Source organism: Tachypleus tridentatus, chromosome 2 (genome assembly GCF_004210375.1).
Source record: "Tachypleus tridentatus isolate NWPU-2018 chromosome 2, ASM421037v1, whole genome shotgun sequence".
NCBI lineage: Eukaryota > Metazoa > Arthropoda > Merostomata > Xiphosura > Limulidae > Tachypleus > Tachypleus tridentatus.
In genome coordinates, this window is record NC_134826.1 from 145567501 (window position 1) to 145588784 (window position 21284).

Here is a 21284-nt window from a genome sequence, read left to right on the forward strand (position 1 = left end):
ATACCTATACATAGGTGTGTATGTGGGTATCTGTCTATGTATCTATACATAGGTGTGTATGTGGGTATCTATCTATGTATCTATACATAGGTGTGTATGTGGGTATCTATCTATATATCCGTACATAGGTGTGTATCTGGGTATCTATCTATATATCTGTACATAGGTGTGTATGTGGGTATCTATCTATATATCTGTACATAGGTGTGTATGTGGGTATCTATCTATATATCCGTACATAGGTGTGTATGTGGGTATCTATCTATATATCCGTACATAGGTGTGTATGTGGGTATCTATCTATATATCCGTACATAGGTGTGTATGTGGGTATCTATCTATATATCTGTACATAGCTGTGTATGTGGGTATCTATCTATGTATCTATACATAGGTGTGTATGTGGGTATCTATCTATGTATCTATACATAGGTGTGTATGTGGGTATCTATCTATGTATCTGTACATAGGTGTGTATGTGGGTATCTATCTATATATCTGTACATCGGTGTGTATGTGGGTATCTATCTATGTATCTGTACATAGGTGTGTATGTGGGTATCTATCTATGTATCTGTACATAGGTGTGTATGTGGGTATCTATCTATGTATCTGTACATAGGTGTGTATGTGGGTATCTATCTATGTATCTATACATAGGTGTGTATGTGGGTATCTATCTATGTATTTATACATGGGTGTGTATGTGGGTATCTATCTATATATCTGTACATCGGTGTGTATGTGGGTATCTATCTATATATCTGTACATAGGTGTGTATGTGGGTATCTATCTATATATCTATACATAGGTGTGTATGTGGGTATCTATCTATATATCTGTACATAGGTGTGTATGTGGGTATCTATCTATGTATCTATACATAGGTGTGTATGTGAGTATCTGTCTATTAAGCACAAAGCTACACAATGGGCTATCTGTGCTCTGCCCACCACGGGTATCGAAACTCGAATTCTCACGTTATAAATCCGAAAAAAAATACCTCTGTGCCACTGGGGAGGCAACGTAATCAACCCACGTTTTCCCCTTTCTCAAAGTATAGTTCTAATTGCTTTAGTATCAATAAAGTGGCAAAGATTCTGCCACCACCCACATGCACACAGATACATAACAAACAACAGCAAAGTTTTACCTTTATACCTGTAGTAGTAAATATAAAACAAACATCTAAGCACGCCCTCTACATTTCTACACTCAATAACACAACCCCTTCAAACATGTGGTCAGCTATCGGTCAAACAACAGTAATGATACGACAAAACTGCTGCAACCAGAAATGACTAGTGGTATGTGTCGTTAATTCGTTTTGTTTGTTTATTCACTTGGGTTCAAAGTAATTGTTGTTGAAAAAATTAATCTATTAAAACTATACATTTATCTTACAATTCAGAACGTGTTCAATAGGTATAACTTGTTACACCTGCGATTATATAAAAATCGAAAAAGATAGAAAAAAAAAAGACAGATGTGCAAAGTGCTAATCCCTGTTGATAGTTATCGTGGAAGATAACTATTTAAACTTCAGTGTTACAAATTGGGAGGATCTAGGGGAAGGACCCGCAGTTGATTACGTCACTAAAATAACAATTCGCAATTTGCCGGAACACTTACAATTAATTGTAGTGTCGCCATCTTTCGATTTTAAAAAAAGAAAATTCCATATCTTAGCTCCGGCAAAAATAGCGCGTTGAAATGACACATCTCTGTTTTAATTGGCTCGGCATGGCCAGGTGGGTTAAGACATTCGACTCGTCATCTGAGGGTCGCGGGTTCGAATCCCCGTCGCACCAAACATACTCGCCCGTTCAGCCGTGGGGGCGTTATAATGTGACGGTCAATCCCACTATTCGTTGGTAAACGAGTACCCAAGAGTTGACGGTGGGTGGTGATGACTAGCTGCCTTCCTTCTAGTCTTACACTGTTAAATTAAGGACGGCTAGCGCAGATAGCCTTCATGTAGACTTGCGCGAAATTCAATAGAAAAAAAAAACTGTTTTAATTCCTGGTTAGGCTCCATCTGGTGGAGATAAAATAAAACGTTCAAAGAATTCTATGTTATTGAATCAGCAAAGTAACAAATAATTCGTCTAGTTTAGTTTCGACTTCCGATGTATTTTACTTGTGACTAAACAATATTTCAGTTACACACTCTAATTGATCTCCCACATATTCAACACATAAATATTGTTTGTCATTGATCGCCACATGCATTAAGTTGGGAGAAGTCATTATCATATATTAGAGTGGGTTAACCTCTACATCTACCCTTAGCTTTCCATAAGAAGACTGATTTCGAAAGTACAAAGATGTGTTATAACTTGGGTCAAAGATATAGGGTTTCCTCGGAGGCAAAGCGCAAGTTTACCGGGGGAGAACTGTAAGTTATATATAGCTTGTCAGTGGTAAACTGAAACTTATATTGTTTCGCGGGGAAAAATGACAAAATTACAAAGGTTGATTAAATTATATCAAAACGATTTTAAAGTTTCATCACGTCATCGCAGTCACCAAGTCTGGTCATATTCTATCTGACGGCTGTGTATCCTGACAACATTACGAATTCGTAGTTTCCAGTTGGGAAGGCTCCACCGTAAGCCTTTTTTCATATTCAGAGCACACCCCATTTCCCTGCTGACTTTTGCAGACGAAGATCTTTCATGACTGTGTTAGATACTGGGGCGCGTAGACGGCTTTTACCACTGAGCTTTGTGTCTATGGTTTCTCACCCGTGACAAACATTCTGCATTTTGTTTACCACGACGGGGGTACGACTTGTTGCTGATTTATTCATATTCCGTTTGTTTCCAGATCCATTACATATAAGGGATACATTTGTTTTCGAAACTGTAAATGCCCAAACTGAGCGCATTTTTACAAGTGTCAAAATGGGTTGTTACAAACACTTCTTAATATTCAATAAAGTGTCTGTGACATCGCACTAACTATGTCAAAATGTAGTTCTGATACATTCCTTTCCACTTTATGTCGGCTGTTGTTTTCACGACACTTTCTGATTTTCATATTAAAAGATTTTATTATAATTTACTTGGCCCATTTTGTATGTATATCTCTATATATACATATATGCAAGTACATTATACATACGGGTGATTTGTTATACAATGACACACACACACATATCTATATATATATATATATATAGATGGATGGATAGATAGAGATATGTTTACTTAGTTTTCATAAAATAACCACATGACAACAAGTGAATTACAAATGTTCTTCAATGCGATTGGTCAATGGTGAGTTTAAATACTTATGTGTTGAACCACTATTCGACATGCACGCAGAGCAGGTAGCCAATTGTATTGAACCTTCCGTTAACAACCGTTATAAAACACTGAACAAAGTTAGAATAGTCATTACTCATCTTTATCTAAATATAGCAACTAATTACTCAACCTTTCATTTACTGACGAAGATTCTATTATAGTCTGGACACTATTAGGACGGGCCCGGCATGTCCAAGTGGTTAGGACGCTCGACTCATAATCTGAGGATCGTGGGTTTGAATTTCCGTCACACCAAACTCGTTCGCTCTTTCAGCCGTTGAAGCATATGATGTTTAATCCCACTATTCGTTGGTAGAAAAGTGGCCCAAGAGTCCTACACTGCTAAATTAGGGACGGCTAGCGTATCTTTGTGCGTATCCACAATATTCAGAAACAGAGAAACTATTAGGAATCACATAATGTTAGGATAAAAATATATCATGTGTGTATACAGACAGTATTGTCCACATTATTTGTTTTGTTAAGTCTATCATAAACAGAACAGGCGCGGTACCAAGTTGTCATTATATGATTTGGTTTGAATTTCGCACGAAGCTACACGAGGGCTATCTGTGCTAGCCGTCCCCAATTCAGCAGGGTAAGACTAGAGGGAAGACAGCTCGTCATCATTACCCACTACCAACTCTTGGGCTACTCTTTTACTAACGAATAGTTGGATTGACCGTCACATTATAACGCCCCCACGGCTGAAAAGGCAAGCATGATTGGTGCGACGGGGATTCAAACCCGCGACTCTCAGATTACGAGTCGAGTGAGTCATTATATGTACTAGTAGATTGCTCCACATTGTATTTGTTATTTCGGTCACATACATACATATATATATACGCCACTTCCATTGTTGTAAAATGCTTAACAGTCCTGACTGATGCTAAGAATCACTGGTCCTGTACTTGACAGCGACACGTTTCACATTCAAACTTAATTATTAACATACAACTAAAGTACACAGAATTTATTTCTAAGGTTAATTATCATTGTGTTACTGTAACATGCACACACTCGTACCTTGTCGTAACATGTGTTGTTACAATTATCACAGTAAATTCTATCTTTACTCAGGTTTGTATTATCTAATCTGTAACAATATATCACTCATGGCCGAGAGACATGCTTGGCTTATTTATTTTCATATCTACAACCATCCATGTAGAAAAACACGCACGTACGCAGAAGTATGTGCATACGTTAAAAGCATTTCGAATGTTGTTGCTGTTTTGAATTAAGCACAAAGCTACACAATGTGCTCTGCTACCACGGGTATCGAAACCCGGTTTATAGCAGTGTAAGTTCTCAGAAATATTATTATGTCATTTGAGGGCGTGTAACAATGCTTAGCATAACATTTGTTCTCATATGAACACCTTTTCAGACTGGCGAAGTGTAATTCTATATCTAGCTAGCTCAATGCTAAACATCGATGTTCGATCTCCGCGGTGAGCATAATAAAAATAGTTCAATGTATGGTTTTGCTATTAACAACAAATAACCAAACATCCTATGCTTCCAATTTCTAATTATTTTCGATTGAACATAGTAACATTTATTGATAATTATTTAAGCCTAGCATGGTCAAGTGGTTAAGGCACTCGACTCCTAATCCGAGGGTCGCGAGTTTAAATCCCCATCAAACCAAACATGCTCGCCCGTTCAGCCCGTATTGCTCGGTTTGTTTCACTATTCATTGGTAAAAGAGTACCCAAGAGTTGGCGGTGGGTGGTGATGACTAGCTGCCTTCCCTCTAGTTTTACACTGGAAAATTAGAGACAGCTAGCGCAGATAGCCCACGTGCAGCTTTGCGCGAAATTCAAAAACAAACAAACAAACAAGCTACATTTCTGAGGCGTGCTTTTACCCAACTCAATTTTATTTGCCCCGCTAAAAACCGGGTTTCGATACCCGTGGTGAGATAGCCCATTGTGCAGCTTTGTGCTTAATTCAAAACAACAAAAAATAATTTTATTTCTTATAAGGATCTCTACCAGCCTGCCCTCAATCTGAAATTCTTTCAGCCAGGTTAGAGTAAATTAATCTATAAGATCTTAGGTGTGGTCAAATACAGCAATCAAAAGGGTTTGTCCTCACGAGCCAGAAACTATAATTAGATATCAAATCGCTAAAGAGATGAGGGAGTTATAAGTTAAAGGTTTGCACTTGGAGAAACAAACAAAAAACAACTCAATAACGTTGCTAAAATTGAAATAAACACGCTGCACTTATACGTTTATTAAATAACCGAACGATCATTTGATCTATGTTCACGTGAGCATTATACAAGGGTAATCAGTGGCAAGTCCTAGGGCCTCTAACTCTAACATTTGGGGATCTGTAGTTGAGTCAGATACAGTGCACAGAACCCTCTGAGAAGCTTTGGGCTAAAATAACACAAACACATGAAAAAAGACGTTTGTGATTGGTTTGAATTTTGCGTAAAGCTACACGAGGGCTATCTGCGCTAGCCGTCCCCAATTTAGCAGTGTAAGACTAGAGGGAAGACAGCTAGTCATCACCACCCACTACCAACTCTTGGGCTACTCTTTTACCAACGAATAGTGGGATTGACCGTTACATTATAACGGCCCCACGGCTGGGAGGGCGAGCATGTTTGGCGCGACGGGGATTCGAACCCGCGGCCCTCGGATTAGGAGTCGAACGCCTTAACCCACTTGGCTATGCCGGAACTTCATTGATATGACATTGTTAATTATACCATGGAGAGTCTTTGTTTTAAAAATCGTCTGTTCCTTAAATGAAATAAACATCGTGGTGTTTCACAAGATAAAATATGTTCCCCTAAACTCAAACTTGTGTGAATAATAGCACAGTTGTTGTACAGATAAAAACACGTTAAGTTTCATATGTTTTCTTACAAATAATGCACGTTTTAGAATTCAAGATTGCGTTTATTTAAATACAGTTTATGTTATAAAATCACATTTTTACCACTTGTTCGTAGATTGTATAAAATTTAACACAAGGGTTATGTATCAATCAATGCTCTGCAGTTCTGGTTTTAGTTTTTTATTAAACCTACACAATAGGTTACGAATATTCTGTTCACAGCCTCTTTTTTGTAAGCCCACAACGACCGTGTTGTTTAAACTTCAACTTATATTGTAGTACACAAGTGTTGCTATTTTAAGCACACTGTTTTATACAGTGTTTTCAAAGTTTGTTTTTAACCCTTTCTTATGCACAATTTTGTAAAGATTTGAGTAAGTTACCAGAAAAAGTGAAACTTTCGCTCACTAGGTGTTTTTAAACCATGATTTGCAGTCATACCTTTCCCCAGCGAAATCATTTCATTCGAAACAGTTTGCCCCCCCCCCTCTCCGCTGGTTCAGCGGTACGTCTATGGACTTACAACGCTAAAATTAGGGGTTCCATTCCCTCGGTGGGCTCAGCAAATAGCCAGAGGTGGCTTTGCTAAAAGAAAAACACACACACACGAAAGAGTTTGTTAAGACGTAGCTCCCCCTAGTGATATCCCATTATTTTAATTAATGTGTAAAGTTTCTCCTATTAAAACCTTATTTTTATCAACAGTTTGAGAAATTATAGTTTTTCCACTGAAAATACTTTAATTTGAAAGCAGTATCTTAATCTCTCATGTTGTGTTAAAATGACAGACTTTTGCTCAATTATTTTTTAATTATAGGAATTGTTTCTAAAGATATTAGTCTGTCAAAATGTTTTGGAATCGAAGGCGGTGCTTTTGAAATATGGCTAATACGCTCATATTTCGTGGCCCTCCAGTGGCTCAGCTGTAAGTCTGAAGAGTTTATAACACTTAAAACCGGTATTCAATAGAATCAACATCACAGTCCACTTGTTTTGAGCGTGTGTGTTTTTTTTTATAGCAAAGCCACATCGGGCTATCTGCTCAGCCCACCGAGGGGAATCGAACCTCTGATTTTAGCGTTGTAATCCGGAGACATACTGCTGTACTAGCGGGGGGCCCACTTGTTTTGAAATAATATATTGACATAACTCAAACGTACATACAAACATATGAAAAGACAAATTTCTTCTTCTCTACTATATTTTTACAAATCAGGCTGTGATAATTTCATTTTAAAAATCGCCACAATACATTTTACCTCTAAATTCAAAATGACACAATCTTTCAATGCGTACTTCCTTCCACCTTAACAAAAGTCTAGAACATTCCACGCAATAATAGTGAGTTAAAACAATAAGAATAATTCAGAAAGTCCAAGTAACATGAACTAACAATATAACAGTTGCTAATCTCATAACAATTGAAAGTACACGTTACACAACCAACCTTTCATAAACAATTACATAACCTTGCCATAAACTCTTGCTTCTAAAAATAACTAATAATGACACCCACGTTATATAAACTACCCAAATTATAACCTGGCACTAAATTTAGCTGACACAGCTACGCTGGTTTTGAGCACGATCAAGCTTCGTTGTGCAACGAAAATGCAACTATGACACAATTGTATATATGTAAAAACGGCTGGTTTGGGTTGAGAAAATATTTTCGCTCCTCTGCATAAAAATTTTTCTCAACCCAAACGAGCCGTTTTACATATTTTTCTCTAAGTGGGTTTTCTCGTCATCCCTGATATAAGACAGTTACGGGTATGAGATTTAAGTATGTTTACAGGTGTATATTACACATTGGGTTGAGAATGTTAGAAGTTGGAAAATTTTTTGTTCCTGTCAGCCATTCTTCTTATGAGTGAGGTTATTGTATTTCGAGATGATAGTTTTGAACTGTTTAGTGACAATTGGGCTACTGAGGATAAGAAAAATTCTATGGTTCGATTAAAAATATTGGAAAACTTTGAATTATTGTTGTTTAACATCTTTACGATGTTCTGTTCACTGTTTGAAAGAAGTACCTATAATTTTAAAATGTCCAAACCAATACGTTAATTCTGGTGTTTCCCTAATAGAACACTACTGTAACAAATTGACTTCACTAAGAGTGTACGTATATAATTATTTACACCGTATCTTCAAGCTTGAAGCACAGCAATAATATTGTAAATAACTCCAATATTACTGTTAGCATGTTACTCAACGACAAGCCTAACGTACGAATACAGAATATAGTTCCGTGGAGGATTACTGTACGCAAACAGTAACCATTTCTTTTAATAAACATATTATCGGCAGTCCTTCCTCCATATTTGATGTATCTACTTTCCAGTTTGTTCCGTTACACATTTCGAAGTGCTAAGTCATGACACAGTTTTAACAAAATATTTATTCACTCTAACAGATCTTTTTGAGCAGTCGTCGTTAAACCCTCTGAATGTTTAAATTTCTTGTTGTTAATTCTCTGCACTGAACACTTCAATGTCCAGACACAGATTACTCGATCAGACATTTCCTACAATACATTCTCAGGCATTTGTTCTCGCAATGTTTACGTAACATACGTAGCTTGCGCCATCTGTAGTTGATGTTTGAAATTTGTTTGGAAGATGCTCCATTGTAAAGACATATATATTTTTCGTTTGTACGAAAGCCTGTAAAGAAAACCACAATAAAGTCCAAACTGTGTCCGTTTTCAACCTAATTAATATAATTATAATTTACGCAACAGTCTCGATATATGACATTTTTTATATGCAAACTGCATTAACGGTTAAAATCGTGTCTCGTTTCATTTAAATAAATATTCATGATCTGCATGAACAAAAACTGTTACCCAAAACCACAACTGAGAAACTGTTGTTGTTTCAAATGTCTACATCGTCTTAACGATTTGACCAATGACATATATTTCATGTCACGATTCAACAGAATGCCTACACAGTGGAAGCCATAGAGACAGTCCTGTGTTTTAATCAGTATATTTGTGAGCATTCCTTAAAATGATTTTAGATATATTAACAGAAACGTGGCACTGCTTCAGTAACTTATGCACCACTGTAACAAGGTCCTTTTCTTCAGTCACGCTATAGAATGGGTTTTCATCTACATTAAGTCAAGATAACCCAAATATCTACTTAATATAACAAAGGGCAATTCATCAAACATTGTCCAACCTAACTGATTCAAATCAGTGTAATTCCTCAATATCTTCTCTACATTACGATATCTCAGATTTTAATAACGTTTGTCATTATTTGATTATCACTAGAATATTGTTATGTACTTTAGAATTAATCATGACCTAATTTTATCACTAGCATATTGTTAAACTTTTTAGAAATACCTTTACCTTATTTGTTTATTGCTAAAATATACATTTCTCAATGTTTGGGTTGAGAATTTTTTTTTTATGTAAAGGAGAAAAACTTCTTCGGTCATCGTCAGGTTCACAAAGAAAGAAAGAGGTAACTGACCGGAAGCTGACCACATGTTTGAAAGGGGTTGTGTAACTGAGTGTCGGAATGTAGAGGGCGGTATTAGATGTTTGAATATATAATTTTATTTATTTTATTATTTTAATATAGATATAAAGATGTTCGTTTGTATTGGTTTATTTTGGGTTTAAGTTGTTGTATAAGTAAGGCTTCTTTAATTTTGCGTTTGTTTATGTTTGTTTCTTTATTTAGTATTTGAGTGTTTTCTATGGTTATGTTGTGTTTATTTGACTTGCAGTGTTCGAAAACGTGTGAAGGTGACTTTTATGTTCTTTAAATCTGGTTTTCATTTTTCTACTTGTTTCTCAATATAGAAGTTGTGGCAGTTATCACATTGTATTTTATAAATAATGTTGGTTTGGTGTTTGTCAGTGTAGTTTTTACATAGTATAGACCTCAGTTTTGTGCATGGTTTTAAATAAATTCAGTATTAACTGGGATGTCATATTTTGTTACTAGTTTTTGCCAAATGTTGGTTATTTTTCTGCTGATGTCGGGAATATATGGTATGCAGCAGTATATGGTTCCGTGATTTTTTGATTCGTGAGCTGTATTTACTTTAGTTGGTTGATTTTGCTTTCTGTCTAGATGTGTGCGTATAATGTTTTCTACGGTTTGTGGAAGAAACTTATTGATGTTGATGAAGTATTGTTTTATTTTGTCTAATTCATCATTAATTTTATCTGGTGAGTTTAGTTTTATGGCTATGTTTATTTGGTTTCTTAGTATGTTAAGTTTTGTTTTGTTTCATGTGCTGAGTCCCAAGGAATGTATAGTCCAGTATGGGTGATTTTCGGTGGATTTCAATTTTAAATTGTGTATCGGTTCTTGTAATTTTGAGGTTAAGAAATGATATTTGATTTCTTTCTTCCTGTTGACATGTGAAGTTAATGTTGGGATGTATAGAGTTAATGTGATTGAAAAATTAAGTGTGTGTTCTGTAGATTTGAATCGCTAAAATGTTATGCGTTTCAGAATTCATCATGACCTAGTTTTATCAGTGACATATTTTGTTAAACGTCATAAAATCCATACGTAATGTCGCTTTAGTAATATTGAATATATTAACAGAAGATATTATGAACTGATTTTTCAAATCGGACGTGGTACACATTTTAGAGAAGCCACTTCTATGTGTAGGATGTTATATCATCCATTGTACCTATTTAGCTATATTAATATGTTTTATTCTCTCATATGTATTTTAGACACCCTCAGCAGCTACACACCGAGCATGCTCTGTACTGACAATAAATTTCAACTGGGACTTCACCGCCCAATGCACCGACGGCCACCCACTTTACGTTCTACTGATTCAACCATTTCCGTGGAAAGTGTTCCAAAATCAACTGAAGTTGGTGACACTACGTCTTGGTCAACGTTTTCGTCGGATCTACTATTCTGAGGTTTGGTTTCACCTTTCTGTAACTGCTGTATCACCAGTACAAACAACTGTATGCTGTACGTGCTGTGTTACAGTTGGTGTTAGTTTTACGTGATGAACTTGAGACCACGTCAGACTGTATTTTTACATCATTTATATGACCAAAACGTTAAGACGACTAGGATGGGTTCAGAAGGAAATCCATCCCAGTCCATCCATTGATAACCGCAATGGCTAATGAACAAAGCATTCCTTCTTTTAGGGGTTATTTTACGTTTAGCTCGGACAATATCTTGCTGTTCCAAACAAAGTTCAATGTGCAGTTGGATTTTTTTTTTTACAGGTGCATTTTTGTATATAAATACCATGTATGTCACACTTTAAGTTAATAATGGACAATGCAGTATTTGTTAAATTTTAATATTGTTACATAAACTTTCAACACCAAAAATGAAAAATATATTATGGTAAAGGCTGGTTGCTAGGTGCATCTTTGTATGCTAACTATAAACTTGGTGTTATTAAGTTTATTTATAATGTTGACAAGTCTTGCGAGAAAAACAAGCGAAAAAAGCCCAAAACAAACGGCGCTAACTTTCACAGTTGTTCATTTTATGGTTTATCCTCAAAGTGAAGTGGGTGGGCCCCAAAATGTACGATTGTGGGTGGGTGTTTTAATTCAACAGGATTTGGGATAAGATGATTCTAAATGTGTAACAATGTCGATCACCGAAACCACTGCTACAAACCTTTTATTGTTGTGCTACTACAAAGAATAAAGACCTGAGAACGAAACAAGCTTCCACCACCACTAAAAAAAAACAACAACTCATAACTCAACAAGCTTCCACCACCACTAAAAAAAACAACAACTCATAACTCAACAAGCTTCCACCACCACTAAAAACAACAACAACCCATAACTATTTAAAAATTATAGCGACTTTTAAGAGAAGAGAAGCCCAAGAACTATTTACTGTGTGGATCAGAAATAGAACATCCACTGTAAGGTACTTTACTTTTGGACATTCACTGTAAGGTACTTTACTTAAATAGAAGCTCTGAACATCCACTGTAAGATACTTTACTTTTGAACGCCCACTGTAAGGTACTTTACTTTTGAACATCCACTGTAAGGTACTTTACTTTTGGACATCCACTGTAAGGTACTTTACTTTTGGACATCCACTGTAAGGTACTTTACTTTTGAACATCCACTGTAAGGTACTTTACTTTTGAACGCCCACTGTAAGGTACTTTACTTTTGAACGCCCACTGTTAAGTACTTTACTTTTGAACGCCCACTGTAAGGTACTTTACTTTTGAACGCCCACTGTAAGGTACTTTACTTTTGAACATCCACTGTAAGGTACTTTACTTTTGAACATCCACTGTAAGGTACTTTACTTTTAAACATCCACTGTAAGGTACTTTACTTTTAAACATCCACTGTAAGGTACTTTACTTTTGAACGCCCACTGTAAGGTACTTTACTTTTGAACGCCCACTGTAAGGTACTTTACTTTTGAACGCCCACTGTAAGGTACTTTACTTTTGAACATCCACTGTAAGGTACTTTACTTTTGGACATCCACTGTAAGGTACTTTACTTTTGAACATCCACTGTAAGGTACTTTACTTTTGAACGCCCACTGTAAGGTACTTTACTTTTGAACGCCCACTGTAAAGTACTTTACTTTTGAACGCCCACTGTAAGGTACTTTACTTTTGAACGCCCACTGTAAGGTACTTTACTTTTGAACGCCCACTGTAAGGTACTTTACTTTTGAACGCCCACTGTAAGGTACTTTACTTTTGAACATCCACTGTAAGGTACTTTACTTTTAAACATCCACTGTAAGGTACTTTACTTTTGAACGCCCACTGTAAGGTACTTTACTTTTGAACGCCCACTGTAAGGTACTTTACTTAAATAGAAGCTCTGAACATCCACTGTAAGGTACTTTACTTTTGAACGCCCACTGTAAGGTACTTTACTTTTGAACGCCCACTGTAAGGTACTTTACTTTTGGTATTGGTTCATTTTACAGTGGGTCTGGCATGGTCACGTGGTTAGGGCACTTGACTCGTTATCTGAGGGTCGCGTGTTCGAATCCCCATCACACCAAACATGCTCGCCCTTTCAGCTATGGGGATCTTATAATGTGACTGTCAATCTCACTATTCAGTGGTAGAAGAGTAGCCCAAGAGTTGGCGGTGGGTAGTGATGACTAGCTGCCTTCCCTCTAGTCTTACACTGCAAAATTAGGGACGACTAGCGCAGTTAGCCCTTGTGTAGCTTTGTGCGGAATTCAAAAAACAAACAAACAGAGCAGCCATATTGAGATACAAGAAATATTTCATATTAGCTTATCTTTATAGTCCCTAAAACACATGTATGTATCACTGGTGTGGAAACACTGTTTCCAAAAGTGGTTATTAGTCACTAATAAGGAAAAGTAAGAATAATAGAAGTAAGTAAGTGTTACAACAGTTTCTGTTGTAAGAGGGTTCATTGACAGTGTTCGAATGTGGAACCACATATCTTATAGGCGGAGCCACTTGGATCAGTTAAATACCCTTCCGAATTTCCAGCTGGTGTCTTGGTGAATCAGAATAGAACACCAGTATCAATCCGTGATAAGGAGAAAACCCACTTCAAAAGAAAATTATATATGTAGAGACGGCTGGTATGGATAGAGAAAGCATTATGTAGAGGAGCGAACAACGTTTTGACCTTCTTCGGTCATCGTCAAGTTCACAAAGAAAGAAAGGATTACTGACCGGTAGCTGACCACATGTTTGAAGGCGGTTGTGTAATTGAGTGTAGGAATGTAGAGGGCGTGCTTAGATGTTAGATATATTTATTAATATAGGTATAAAGTTGTTCCTTTCTATTGGTTTATTTTGGACTTGAGTTGTTGTATAAGTGACGCTTCTTTAATTTTGCCTTTGTTTATGTTTGTTTCTTTATTTAGTATTTGGTTGATTTGCAGTGTTCAAAAACATGTGAAGGTGACTTTTTATGTTCTTTGAATCTGGTTTCCATTTTTCTACTTGTTTCTCCAATATAGAAGTCGTGGCAGTTATCACATTGTATTTTATAAATAATGTTGGTGTGGTGTTTGTCAGTGTAGTTTTTACATAGTATAGATCTCAGTTTTGTGCCTGGTTTTTAAATAAATTTGGTATTAACTGGAATGTCATATTTTGTTACTAGTTTTTACCAAATGTTGGTTATTCATTCCTATACTCAACTACACAACCGCCTTCAAACTTGTGGTCAGCTACCGGTCAGTAACCTGTTCTTTCTTTCTGAACCAGACGATGACCGAAGAAGGTCGAAACGTTGTTCGCTCCTCTATTAGTGTTTTCTCTATTCATACCAGCCGTTTTTAAATACGTAACCAGTATCAATATCGTGTTGTTGAAACGCTGAAAATTCCCGCGCCTATGGGAATGTTTTAAGCACCTAGCGACACCTCTGTCCTTTCCTGTTATCGATACTTCACAAAAATGGGAACTCCAAACAGTGAACAAACAATTTTTTTCTGAAGAAAGGTGATATTTTCAAACTTTGTCACCAACTTGACTTCATATATGCCTCAGGGTACTCGAGGGCTTACCTGTCTTAACCTGTCTTATAAGTCTTTCCTTGTTATAACGTGATCTGAAAATCTCTTTTGCGTAATAAACATATGCTGAGCAGCGCTCAGACCTGTTGGTTTTTGTTTTTGTTAAGCTCATGTGTCACGCTTACTTGGTGTTAATATATATATTCGTATTTTAGTTTTAAACAGTTGATAATTGAAAGCAATCTGTCTGCATCTAAATTTCGAACGACTTTGCATATTTAATTTATGTATATAGTATGTTTATATTATTTAATTAATCATTACTGTTTCCGTATAGTCACATCTGTGGTGAATAAAGACTCAGTTTGAATGTATGTTTTGTTTTTTGTAGGTTTATGGAGCTGATGACATCCATGCCATTTTTATATCAAATTAATTACACAACAGACAATGTGAAAGAATATGAAAAATACATGAAATAAAGGATTTTCTCAAGTTATTCCACACTTGGAAGGGGTTTTGGAGATGTGCATGTTGTGGAATACGAGCCTCCATTACAATTATTTGAAGAAGGGGGTTCACAGAGGTCCCCACAAAACATTCCTTGTCCCTACTGAGCCCCACCCAAAAAATGTAGAGTTACTTATTACATGGAGAGAATCGAGTTCTTTCTGCATTTTCTACAACACTATTGGCACCTTTCTACGACTTCTCTGAGGGTTTGCAGCACCCAGTTTGAGAACCCTAATTTAGATCATCAAATGTGGTTTTATAAACTTCTAATACATGTATGAATCTGGCAAAGTGTAAAAAATATCTTTTTAAAGGTATAGCCTTTAAAGACGAGTGAACTCTTAGATCATAGATTTAGGCGAATAGGGAAAAAAGTATATAATTTCGGGTGAAAAACATTTTCGAAGTCGATCGGATATACTTTAACAAAATTTCATTTAATATACTAATAAAATCAATCAAAAATGTGTGTATAAATATATTACAATAAGGGTTAGGAAACTAAAGGTTACAAGTTGAAAGAGTTCAATCATTATTCTGAAGATAAAAATCACTTGTTTCGTTTTATCTTCAGTTTCACTTATTATCGTATCAATTCCAATAGTTTCGCAGTTTGATATATGTATCCAAACTGGTCACATTTATAAAACTGTTTATTGAAAACTGTTGGTGGCAATTCGAGATTTTGCATAAAAACGTCAAAAGTTAGAAATGTGTAAAAATCATGTTGTGATAACCTGAAGTAAAAATTGACTTACGTGAAATATCGTTCATATCAAATTATTAGTAAGAAAATTACTTTGTTATTTATGTTCGAAAGGAATGTGTGCCCATGACTCGAGTGTATTTGGTCTGATTATGTTGTATCGAATATTTTTTTTTTTAATCTTGTAACAAATAATGAAGTAAATACGTTTCAACCAAGAACTCATAATCACAATATTTAACAGTGATGTCAGAATGAAGGAGGACTCGTAATTAAGTTACTGACTTTACTTCAGCACTTTCAGCACCAGGAAGCAAAGTCGATTTTGTGATTTGATATCCACACTTTTAATTTGTATATTTTCGTGTTTAGTTACCCCCTGGCGGGATGCTAGAGATTCCATTTTGTCAGTACTTAACACTAACTTTATTATCTAAAAAGTCTTCTAATGGTTCAGTTGTAAGTATGAGGGCTTATAACACTAACAACTTGAATGAAGGAGGACTCGTAATTAAGTTACTGACTTTACTTCAGCACTTTCAGCACCAGGAAGCAAAGTCGATTTTGTGATTTGATATCCACACTTTTAATTTGTATATTTTCGTGTTTAGTTACCCTGGCGGGATGCTAGAATTCCATTTTGTCAGTACTTAACACTAACTTTATTATCTAAAAGTCTTCTAATGGTTCAGTTGTAAGTATGAGGGCTTATAACACTAACAACTTGTTTCGATACCCGCGGTTGGCATAGAACAGTTAGCTCATTGTGTGGGTCTGTGTTTAAAAACAAACACAGGTCTTAACACCTGGAAGTTGAAGTGTGTTTTTTATAACATAGTTATGTTATTACAGTTTAAAAAAGAAGGCAGGTTAGGGTCTAACTATTTTACTGTCAATAACTGACGGAACAGGGTGCACTTCAGGGCGAAGTTCAATGCGATTGGTCACTGAGGAAATGTGTGGTTGGATGTTGTACTTCAAAGCTTGAAGTACAACAGTTTATATTTATAACGCTCGTTACAAGTTAGTAGTTTTAACAAAAGGTGAAAAATATTTTGGGATTATGAACTAGATGTAGCCAGTACTAATGAACTTGTAACAGTTTTCATAGATGCTATAAAACATGCCACTTAGCTACAACGTCAACTTGTGTTAAAGAAGTGTTTTAGTTGAAGGTATGTGATTGTATTAACTCTAACTTTCGTGAGATTATTTTTTTTATATGTAATATGACCTTTTGTTTGTTTTTAAAGTAAAGATACGTTGAGCTATCTGCAATGTCACCACGGGTAATGAAACCCTGGATTTCCGTTATTAAGTCTGTATGCTTAAATTTCTAGCTATGAGAGGGCTGATAGTGTGTGGCAATAGTATTTATGTCAAACCATCGTTCTAAGTATTGGAATACTGTGTGAATCTAACGCTGTGAATGAACCTAATTTACTAAGCCTAAACAAACACAAAAGTCTTGTCTGTTAATGAAATTTGCCATATGTAGAAGTACTTTCTTCGGAAATAAAATAATGAAAATCACAGATTATGTTTTATTTAAAATAAGTCCAAACGAATCGCTTATTATTCGTTACTTACGAATAACTAACTAGCAGCCATCTATTGGCCCGGCATGGCCAAGCGTGTTAAGGCGTGCGACTCGTAATCTGAGGGTCGCGGGTTCGCATCCTCGTCTCGCCAAACATGCTCACCCTTTCAGCCGTGAGAGCGTTATAACGTTACGGTCAATCCCATTATTCGCTGGTAAAAGAGTAGCCCAGGAGTTGGCGGTGGGTGGTGATAACTAGCTGCCTTCCCTCTAGTCTTACACTGCAAAATTAGGGACGGCTAGCGCAGACAGCCCTCGTGTAGCTTTGTGGGAAATTAAAAAACAACATTAATAACACCATCTTTGTTGTACTTCAGATTCCGGTTTTTTCTTTTGCTTAAATTTTTAAACGAATTGTTTGTCTTTTCATACTGGTGATAATCAGGCTGTTGGTACATATGGTATCTATTCAAGTTAGAAATTGAAATACGTCTTAAAAAACTTAAAACAGAATAGAGAAAACATAGTAGAATTCTAAATTTACTATAGAACACCACGTCTGGTTGTTCCACTATAGAACACCATGTCTGGGAAGATAAATTGCGATACAGCGGTGAGTGGGGAGCTACATGAGGGCTATCAGCGCTAGCCGTCCCTAATTTTGCAGTCGAAACACCTGGCCAAGCCGGGACTCGTCACATAGGAATGAAACCTGGAGACTGAGGGACTCGTCACATAGGAGCGAAACCTGGAGGCTGAAAAATTATGACTAGCCGAAGGAAGAATGGAAGTAAATATTATAGAAGATACTGATATCACAAATACGTGTATGGAGTTCGTTGTATACAAATATGCAGGGATTTTGTAAGTAATTCAATCTCAGTAAGTTACACAAACATGAGTTACTTCACTACGAATATAAAGTGATAAAACACAGAAAAATTCGATACGAAAAACTTCCAAACGTAAAAGTGACTTATCACTGAGAAAGTCTGGAATTTTAAGAAAGAAAATGAAACGTCAGGAGGTAAGTTGGAGAAAGAAAGAAATGGACTTGTTCGTCACGTAATTATTCAGCCAGTAACAAATCTTAGATACTGAAACTACTCACCAAGAAAAAGAAAAAATTAGAATCAAGTTTGTGAGACAGAAAGACACCGTTCAGCTCGCTATGATCCTGACCGATCAGCCTTCAGTGGGTCAGCATTTCTACTAGCTCAATATAAATAGTGCTCAGAGATCAGAGGAACTACATCAGCAAAGAAATTAGTTATGAATAACCAGTTGTGAAAAGTTATCTAAGGCGGACAAAAGAAAACCATCAGACTTGTCAATGGAAATGTCAGAACACCTCCAGAAATAGGTACAAATCGGCATCTGGTTATGAAACTAGTATATCAACGTGGTAGACCTGCAGAAGATGCGATTCTGACTGGACATTGGAAAACTCTTTTCAAATATTTTACTTTCTTTTATATTGTCTGGTCGACAAGGTAGAATAACCCTTCATCTGAGTCTGATCCACAAAGTAAAATCATCATTCATCTGAGTATGATCGACAAAATGAAATGACTCTTCATGAAAGTGAAACGGCCATTCTTACGAGTTTAGTCTACAAAGTGGAATGACCCCTCATCTGAGTCGAGCTGTAACTCAAGCCTTAACTACATCGCCACAAGATGATAATAGGCTTGCACTTACAATACAAGGTTAAGGTCCTATTAGCTTGTTATGTTCCACTCAATCAGGTATGCGATGATGCTAAAGATGCACCTTATTATCTCTCTGGAAAGTGCCATATTTTCAATCCTCTGTCCTTAAAAGTTCTGATCGGAATATCTTTCAATCTACATGAAATGAAACTGCTTTACAACAACTTAGATAAACGAAGCACACAAGCTGCAGTTATATCACAGATTAGTCACTTCTGCTGGTCATTAGCAAATGGAAGTCCAAGTTAGAAGAAGAAATGATTCTTCAAAATCAACAGCAATAGGCTAACAACAACGCAAGAGAACCAAGTAATGTTCTTTAGCATCAGATCAGAATTAATAAAGCTTAGTATTGCCTTCCATTTTATTCGCTACCTTTGCAGAAAAAGGAAGGTAAACTTGTTTTAAAAAGTTGAGGTATGGAAGAAGTAATATCGTAATCTACCGAGCCATTCAACAGTGGAATTACTTGTGGCAGTTCATCTTGTTATCTCAGACAACAAGCATCAAATCTCCAAGTGTATCTGAAATAGTTAAAGTATTCAGATCTCTCAATAGTGGCAAAACACAAGACATCTACAACATCACATCAGAAATACAAAGATTGGTGGAGCAGTGTGAATGAAATTGTTAACTGATTAGAAAAGTCTGGCAAACTGAACATACACTAGCTGAGAAAGACATGAATAATATTTCCCTTCTATCAGGGCAAAAGAAACAAACTCGATAGTTTTTGTGCAAAGCACAATGAAAAAAAGATTAACAGAAAAACGTTGATGCGAGCAAAGTGCTTTCGTCACCAACATTCATTTTTGCTCTTCTTGAATTCCACGCAAAGATAATTCAAAACTATACGCGATAGTTACCACTAGTTTGAAGCAAAAAATTAGATGAAAGACAATTTGTTAACATTGCTCACTGTTAGGTCTTGGGCTACTCTTTACTAACGAATAATTGGATTGATCGCCACATTATAATGCTCCTAATGCTAAAAGAACAGACATTTTAGGTGATTAGTTTCGATCTCGATACCCGCAGGCTGTAAGTTAAACACCTTCATCACCAGGTTATGTCAGTCAAGCACATCCCCAAGTCCACTGTAGATGGTATTGCGACACCAAACATTGTCAAGAAGACAGGAATAGAGTTTAGTGAGCTTCTTCGTATAACCTACACACCCCTTTCTTTAGCCTGTGGACTTCAACACACAACAAACAGATTTCCTTGGTGTTGCCACCTATAACCAGATATTCACTGTTCTGCATTATGTTCGTAATAAGCAAGAGAGTGTACTGCTATTCTTGGATATTCTGAAGGATGAGACTTCTGCTTTTACTTTCAAAACTGACTGACCAAAAATGAAAAGTGAACATCTTAGCTATATCTTCCATCTCCCGTAGGCCCGGCATGGCCAAGCGTGTTAAGGCGTGCGACTCGTAATCTAAGAATCGCGGGTTTGCATCCCGGTCGCACCAAACATGCTCGCCCTCCCAGCCGTGGGGGCGTTACAATGTGACGGTCAGTCCCACTATTCGTTGGTAAAAGAGTAGCCCAAGAGTTGGCGATGGGTGGTGATGACAAACTGCCTTCCCTCTAGTCTTACACTGCTAAATTAGGGACGGCTAGCACAGATAGCCCTCGAGTAGCTTCGTGCAAAATTCCCAAACCAAACCATCTCCCGTAACCTTGACTGCCAGTTACATTTTACAAACAGTAAGTGAGTTGGAGATCAAACATAGAACTGAGATGTCTTATAATAGCTTTAGACATTTTGCCACCTTAAATACCAATTCCTGTCCTACCAAACCTGTATAGTACCACTCTTTGAATCTGAAATATGGACAGTTAGACACTATTCAAAAGATATTTGACAACTTAGCTAACCAGTTAGTGCATGCATAAATGCCTAGGATTTTGTGCGTCTCCTAACTGTCCCGATATGACAAATACAGAAATCCGTAGAAAATATATATACATATCCTACCAGTTGCTGAAGCTGTTTGGACACATAGTTCGATATGACAGCAGTATGGACTATCACATTCGTCTTGTCAAAGCAGCTAAGTAAACCACTGAACAAAATTTAGACTTGTATCTGTCAGTCTATCAGCGCAAGATATGAAGTTAGATGACGGTGCTTCATCAGTATAGCTTCGCTGAGTAACCTT

At 36.5% G+C, this 21284-nt stretch overlaps 2 protein-coding genes across 5 annotated transcripts in view; one reads left to right on the forward strand and one right to left on the reverse strand.

Moving 5' to 3' along the window:
- Nucleotides 1–16350, forward strand: part of LOC143245303 (uncharacterized) — a 29727-nt gene extending 13377 nt beyond the window's left edge. For both annotated transcript variants that reach the window (XM_076491493.1, XM_076491492.1), the window contains 2 exons: nucleotides 10895–11092; nucleotides 15037–16350. In XM_076491493.1, the coding sequence (XP_076347608.1) occupies nucleotides 10895–11092; nucleotides 15037–15081 (243 nt within the window). In that variant the 3' untranslated portion in view covers nucleotides 15082–16350. The remainder of the gene's footprint in view (nucleotides 1–10894; nucleotides 11093–15036) is intronic.
- The window catches only part of LOC143245306 (uncharacterized), a 355844-nt gene that overhangs the window by 136564 nt on the left and 197996 nt on the right, over nucleotides 1–21284 (reverse strand). The gene's annotated exons all lie outside the window — the stretch shown is intronic.